At 50.9% G+C, this 7,131-nt stretch overlaps 1 protein-coding gene across 7 annotated transcripts in view; it reads left to right on the forward strand.

Moving 5' to 3' along the window:
• The window catches only part of Soat2 (sterol O-acyltransferase 2), an 11,436-nt gene extending 4,981 nt beyond the window's left edge, over positions 1 to 6,455 (forward strand). Inside the window, exons 6-15 of one of the 7 annotated variants that reach the window (XM_004638005.2) lie at positions 681 to 957; positions 1,369 to 1,438; positions 2,109 to 2,193; positions 2,839 to 2,884; positions 3,077 to 3,206; positions 4,242 to 4,339; positions 4,730 to 4,828; positions 5,306 to 5,441; positions 5,706 to 5,851; positions 6,034 to 6,455. In XM_004638005.2, coding sequence (XP_004638062.2) covers positions 681 to 957; positions 1,369 to 1,438; positions 2,109 to 2,193; positions 2,839 to 2,884; positions 3,077 to 3,206; positions 4,242 to 4,339; positions 4,730 to 4,828; positions 5,306 to 5,441; positions 5,706 to 5,851; positions 6,034 to 6,084 — 1,138 coding nt within the window. In that variant the 3' untranslated portion in view covers positions 6,085 to 6,455. Of the gene's footprint in view, positions 1 to 680; positions 958 to 1,368; positions 1,439 to 2,108; positions 2,354 to 2,838; positions 2,885 to 3,076; positions 3,207 to 4,241; positions 4,340 to 4,729; positions 4,829 to 4,967; positions 5,442 to 5,705; positions 5,852 to 6,033 lie in introns of those variants that run through there. The other 6 variants (XM_023722882.1, XM_023722881.1, XM_023722879.1 and 3 more) reach the window with 6 other exon arrangements.
• The last annotated feature ends 676 nt before the right edge of the window (positions 6,456 to 7,131 follow it).

Below are 7,131 nucleotides of genomic sequence, written 5' to 3' on the forward strand. Positions count from 1 at the left end.
CAAGTAGGTGCTTTAGACCACTGAGCCATCTCTCCAGCCCGATTGTTTCACATTTTTTCACCTTTACAAAGTTTACACTCTTTTTTGAGACACAGTCATTAGCGCATAGTGGCCTTGAACTCACTATGTAGCCCAGGCTGGTCTTGAACTTGTGGCAATCCTCCAGCCTCAGATTCTCAAGTACTAGGATTATAGGCATGCTCACCACACCCCACAAAGCACACACTCTTAGGAACTCTACAATAAACATTCCAGAAGAACAAAACCAATGATAGGGGCTGGGGAGATGGCTCAGTAGAATAAGCGCTTCTCTGACAAGAGCAAGGGCCGGAGTTCAATCCCTGGTTCCAACCAAAAAAACCCAAAAACTAATAATAAATCAAAGTTAAATTTTAACTATCTCACACCCTAACTCCATTGTTATACAGAGTATTGAACACTTTCAGAACACCATAGAATTCACAGAGGGTTCTAAAGACCTTTTAGAATCCCTCCCCTGGCAATGCCTCCCCTCTCCCAAGTCCTGGGTCACAGGGGCTTTACCCTGAACACCTTAACAGATGCACCACACAGCCTTAGCAAGGACACCTCAACTCATCATCCAAGAGCAGTGATTGAGGAAGGTCAGGACAAGGATGGGTTATACTTTTGTCTACTCTCTCTACCTCCCCTACCCCAAGGCTGGTGCTAGAGTTAGACCTACTGATCTTCAGCTTCGGACAGCTGCCCCTAGCGCTGGTGACGTGGGTCCCCATGTTCCTGTCCACTCTGTTGGTGCCCTACCAGGCCCTGCGGCTGTGTTCAAGGCCCCAGACTGGGGGCCTCTGGACACTGGGGGTGGCCCTGGGCTGTGTGCTGCTGGCTGCCCATGCTTCAGTGCTCTGCATCCTCCCGGTCCATGTGGTCCTGAAGCATGAACTGCCGCCGGCTTCCCGCTGTGTACTGGTCTTTGAACAGGTAAGGGTGAGCCTGCAATGGGACTGGGGCACAGTGAGTTAAACTAGGAGTGGGCCCCATGGAGAAGGCGGGGGATACAGTACTGACAGGGATGGGGATGACTATGAGGATCTGATAGAACCCAAGGGGCTCTAAGGAAAGTAAGCAAAAAGGCTGCTGAGCAAACATAATCTGACTTCATCGTCATATGGAGTTAGTGAGAAGAAATCCCCACCTGTCCTCTCCTGTCCTCCTTGTCCTTTGTCCCAGCACCTATTTGTGTTAGATTATAAGGCCACCAGACTAAACCAGGGAGGACGGGCTCTGACCAGACAGATCTTAACTCCACTTGCCTTTGTGGTAAACAAGACACAGAGAGGTTATTTTCTCAGAGCCACTTGGCGACTTGGCCTCTCCTCCTATCCACATCAGGTCAGGCTCCTGATGAAAAGCTACTCCTTCCTGAGAGAGACTGTGCCTGGGACCCTTCGTGTGAAAGGAGGTGAGGCTTTCAGCTGGCTCTGTCATGAACCCTGTCATAGTGCTCATAAAAGCTCAGCCTTCCCAAGCCATCTTGCCCAGCAGGCCTAGCTTTGGCCTTCAGATGGGCTTTGTGGGCTTAGTCACTAGGGCTCCCAGGTCCCACTTTGGGGAGTCACGCTCTGTTATCCAGGACTTCTGATGCTTTCCTGTTCCCCATCCACCTGGAGAAACGCAGGGTTGAGAACACATATGAGAAAGTCAGGAAAGAAGGGCAACAAGAATGGGTCATGGCACTGTGGTCGCTAAGTGGAACTCTGGCCACAGTTGGCTCCACATTGGAAAATGGGATGCCTGGAATAGAAGCAAAAGAAAGGGTATAGGCTGGAGTGCTGACACATTCCTGTAATCCAGCACTCTGGGAAACTGAGGCAGGAGGATCACTGGTCCAAATCCTGCCTAAACAACTTAGCCAGACTCTATAAATAAATAAATAAATAAATAAATAAATAAAGATATAACTCTGTAAAGGCCCTAAGTTCAGTCCCCAGCAAAGGGGGGCAGACCCTATATCCAGGCCTTTGCCCATCCAATTTCTACTTCCTAATCCCACTCCCTCCAGCAGCCAGCTCACCACCCCTATGCCCACTCTCACCCACCCCTCCTGACCCACCCTTCTTATTCCTCCCCAGGTGAGGGGGTCTGGGCCCCCAGTTTCTCCAGCTACCTCTACTTCCTCTTCTGCCCCACACTCATCTACCGGGAGACTTACCCCAGGCAAGACCCTCCCCAAATTCCCAGGCCCGCCAGGAACCTTGTACTTTTACTTTCCTTGCTGGGCCCTGGCTACTTGCTCTGGATGCACCCCACAATAAAGATGGGAAGGAAGCCGGGCATGGTGGTGCACCCCTGTAATCCCAGCACTCGGGAGGCTGAGGTAGGAGGATTGTTGTGAGTTGGAGCTCAGCCTGGACTACAAGCGAATTCAAGGCAGCCTGGATTGCATAGTGAGACCCTCTCTCAAAAGGACCAAAAAAGAAAAGGAAGAAAGAGAAAGAAAGAAAGAAAGAAAGAAAGAAAGAAAGAAAGAAAGAAAGAAAGAAAGAAAGAGGGAGGTAGATGCCTGCCCCCCTCACCCAGCGCATGATGTCACTAGAATGATCAACTTTCCTGGTTTGCCCAATTCTGTTCTGATTTTAGTAGTCAACATCTCAGGAAACCCAGGGTGGCTGGTCACCTTAGTTGACACCCAAGCTAAAAATTCAGTTGCCATTTTTGTTATGGAAAGTGCTCTAGGCCCACATCTCCCCAGATAGTCCACCCAAGCCTGAGCAACAGAGGACGTGCTGAGAGAGGGTCGTAGGCCTGGGCAGAGAGTGACAGAAAAGGCTGAGAAACATATTAATCCTATTGCTGCTGCAGGACTTCCAGCATCAGGTGGAATTATGTGGCCAAGAACTTCGCCCAGGTCAGAAGATGGGATAGAAGATGGCCAGCTGTGACTCACAGTGGCAGGGGATATTCCCAGGAGTGTGGACAGGGATGCCTGGGAGGGAAAGAGGCAGATTCTGGGAGGACAGGGCAGGGGCTGGGCCAGAGTCCAACCTCCAGCGGGGAACCAGTGCTCCCTCACAGTTGTGCGCCCTGGCTCCCTCTGCAGGCCTTGTGCTGTGTGCTTTATGCCTGCTTCATCCTGGGTCGCCTCTGTGTCCCTCTCTTTGCCAACATGAGTCAGGAGCCCTTCAGCACCCGTGCGCTGGTGCTCTCAATTCTGCATGCCACACTACCAGGTAAGCCCTTTAAGGCAGGACAGGAGACTGGCCCTGGGAAAGGCTTGGAAGGCAAGACCTCACTCTGTGCTGCTGTCAGTTTCAAAGCCTCCTCCTTCTGAGTTTCTCTCCCTTCTGTCCCCTCCTGTGTGTGTTCATCAACACCATCTCAGCTTATCCTATGATCCTACCCCTGAAACTCCCCTCTCCCTCTGCACCTGACCCTCAGTCCCAGGTGAATTTCCCTAACACTGCTATGAATTAATCATTCCCTGTACTACTTCAAACACCAATGATTCTCCAGTGTGGGCTTGTCCAGATAAAACTTAAACCCTTGTCTGGCATTGAAGGCCCCAAGCCACCTCCTCATCCTTCACAAGCCCAGCTGTCCCCCCAAAGACACAAACTCCCTGTACCTCTGGACATTGGCACATATGAGTCCCTCAGCTTGGAATGCTCTTTGCCCATTTCCCAGCAATGGATCTAGTTCCTTTTCAGTAGTCTATGGCTGAGTTAGCTCCTTTTGGGAAGCCTCTCTCCTTTTTTTCCTCCACCCCTTCCTCTTCTAATTCTTGTTGTTATCCTTCTTTTTCTCTTTCCCCTCCTCTTTAGCATCCTGTCTTTTTAAAGACATTGTTGCTCCATTCAGGCTGGCCTTGAACTTCTTAGCTCAAGTAGCCTCAGTCTCCTGAGGAGCACATTGCCTCTCCTGGCTAAGTCTTCCTTGCTTAACCATCAGTTAGGGTGACACACCTGTGCCTCTGCCCTCCGGAGCACATCAGTGGCTGCTGTGCTTCATTCGCACTGCACTGACCTTGATGGATACTTGGACATGTCTCGCTGCCTCTCTGTCTCTGTCTCTGTTGTCTCTCCAGACAGTCTGTCAGCTCCCAAGATGAGGGACTGTGTGATTCACCTCTATTCCCAACATCTGGCATGAGGTAGATGCCAAATAAGTATTCACAAGCAAATGGATAAATTAACCAATATGTGAATTTGTGAAGGACTGATGAGTCCTTGGTAAGATTTGACTGTAGCCCTTATCCCCACTGCCAGGCATCTTCATGCTGCTGCTCATCTTCTTCGCTTTCCTGCACTGCTGGCTCAATGCCTTCGCTGAGATGCTACGATTTGGAGACAGGATGTTCTACCGGGTGGGGCCTGGACCACAGCCACGCTGGACTCAGGGAGGGCTGGGATCAGAGGAGACGGTGGCTGTGTTGGGTGTCACGTCACTGTGTTCGGCCTCCCAGGATGCACAGCACAGGCCTCTCTAGGTGTGGGTTAATGCCACCCTCCACTGCCTGATGGCCAGAAGTGACTGTATCTGTGTGGATGGAACAATGTAATCTTCCTTGTCTAGGAGGGGGAGGCCCTAGTCTCAAAGAGGGAGCTGGGAATGTGCTGATATCTCTACTCAGCCAGAGGCCAGCCCTTTTGGGGCACAGAGGGGCACGGTGTAGGCATCAGGAGCAGGGAGTATGGGGAGAAGCTGGGGTCTAGCATACTCATCTTTCTCTCACTGGGCTGCATTCCCTCCCCAGGACTGGTGGAACTCAACATCTTTCTCCAACTACTACCGTACATGGAACGTGGTTGTCCATGACTGGCTGTACAGCTACGTGTATCAGGATGGGTTGTGGGTATGGCCCAGAAGACCTTTCATTCCCTCTGCTAATGGGGGCTGTCCAGGGTACCCTCTCCTTTCCTGCCTCTGCACCACCTGTCCTGTCCAGATCCAAGAACTCTGGATTTAATCTGTGCCCTTTCTACCCAACACAGTGTGCAGAAAGTCTGCCTTAGAGCCACTTTTTCCCTTCTGGCCTTCAAAGGAACATGCATGTAACCATTCTGTTACCACCGATTTTTATGTATATCTATTTAATCAGAACAGTGACCCCTGAGGAGTAAGGATTATTATATTCCCATTTCAAAAGTGCAGCTAAGGCCCAGTGGGCTAATACAGTGTTCTTAAGTGAGACTGAGGTCAGCCCTTTTGTTCTGTCCCTGGGTCCCATATTCTTTCATCGCACTATAGTCTGTCCTGGCTTCCCCAAGGAGGTAGCCCTTCATGAAGGAGTTGGGTGGGACTCACTCCTCACTCCCCCTTGTCCTGCCAGCTCCTTGGTGGCCGGGCCCGAGGGGCAGCCATGATGGGTGTGTTCCTGGTCTCCGCGGTGGTACACGAGTACATCTTCTGTTTCGTCCTGGGGTTCTTCTACCCCGTCATGCTGATGCTCTTCCTTGTGTTTGGGGGTGAGCCTGCCTCTGTGCTGCTAAAGGGGAGATAGCCAGAGGGAGGAGATGAAGGTCCTGCTCCCGGGGATCCAAGATTGATGGGGAGGCTGCTTAGCTTGAGGGCAGGATGGGAAGAGAGTTGGGAGCATCAAGGGAGGCAGAGCTGGGAGCCAGCAAGGATGATTTGGGCCCTTCCTGTTCCATGGCTTCCCAGAGCCCAAGAGAAGGGCAAGCAGAGCGTGGGGTCTGCAGTTGGAGTGACAACCTTTATTCCCACACCAGGGCTTCTGAACTTCACGATGAATGACCACCACACAGGCCCTGCATGGAATGTGCTGATGTGGACCTTGCTTTTCCTGGGCCAGGGCATCCAGGTCAGCCTGTACTGTCAAGAGTGGTATGCGCGGCGGCGCTGTCTTCTGCCCCAGGTAAGAAAACACAGCGCTCACCACTACCCCATCAGGAGGACCCATCAGCCAGCCCCTGTTTTCTCCAGTATAAAACCAGGGTCAGAGTCAGCACCTGGCATGGGGAAATGGGCTCCTTTGCCTTGGACATACAATAAGGGTCGCCAAAAGCAATCTCCACATGCTATCCTTTTCTGGCACAGACAACCTTCTGGGACCTAGTGACACCTCGGTCTTGGTCCTGCCATCCCTAGAGGTCAGGACAGCTGCATTGCCCAGAGAGCAGCACCAAGCTCTTCTCTGTCTGCCAAGCCTGGAGCCAGAGCTTTCTGCTCAGTACCCCCAGAGCTGCTCTGAATTGAGAACACATATGCAGGACTCTACCTGAACCACAGGGACTCTGGTCTGGACACCTATGGGCAGCTGAGCATGGATCAGCATGAAGTAACCTTCAAGCGTCCTTCTCTGTGTGTTGGGCACAGGTCCCCGCAGCTCATGCCTGTGCAGACTTGAGAATTAAGGGGCCATAAAGATGTACTGCACATTGGGGCCCTCAAAGGAATGGGGGCCACCAAAGCTGGAGATGGGTTTGGCTCTTAACTATGTACTCCTCTCAACACAATAAAGTCTTTGTTTCTCTTTTTAGTCATTCATTTGTCCTTTGTGTAAGTCCCCTTGGTGATAGACACTATTGAACAGGGTATAACTCAGTGACAGAGCACTTGCCTGGTAGTAGGAGAAGCCAGCGAGATAGCTCAGCAGACTAAGTGTCTGTTTAGGCCTGCGTGGGGACTGGTTCAATCCCTGGTACCACTTGCTGCGCAGGCCCTGCCACTGGGGCACGCTGAGTGGGCCACCAAGTCAGGGCATGGTGACGTAGGCCTGTAATCCCAGTGCTGAGAAGGCTGAAAACAGGATCACTATGAGTCTCAGCTGTGTAGTGAAGACCCTGTACCAAATACATAAATAAATTTTTAAAAAATTAAAAAATAAAGGAGAAAAAAAATAAAAAAGGAGGAAATGTTTGTTTGGCTTATGATTTCAGTCTCTGCTTGGCTGACTCCCAGGCAGAACTGGCATGATGAAAAGGCTTAGTGGAACAAAATTACTCAATTGCTGTCAGCCAAAATGCAGAGAAAAGAGGGGAACCAGGCACAAGAATACACAGCATAGAATACACAGCTTATTCAGTAAAATAAGCACTTGCCTGGCAAGCACAAGGTCTTTAGTTCAATTCCCGGGACTGAAAAAAAAAAAAAAAAAAAAAAAAGAGGGGAACCAGGCACAAGAATACACAGCAT

The sequence above is a fragment of the Octodon degus genome, unplaced genomic scaffold (assembly GCF_000260255.1).
Source record: "Octodon degus isolate 3935 unplaced genomic scaffold, OctDeg1.0 scaffold00093, whole genome shotgun sequence".
NCBI classification, from domain to species: Eukaryota; Metazoa; Chordata; class Mammalia; order Rodentia; family Octodontidae; genus Octodon; species Octodon degus.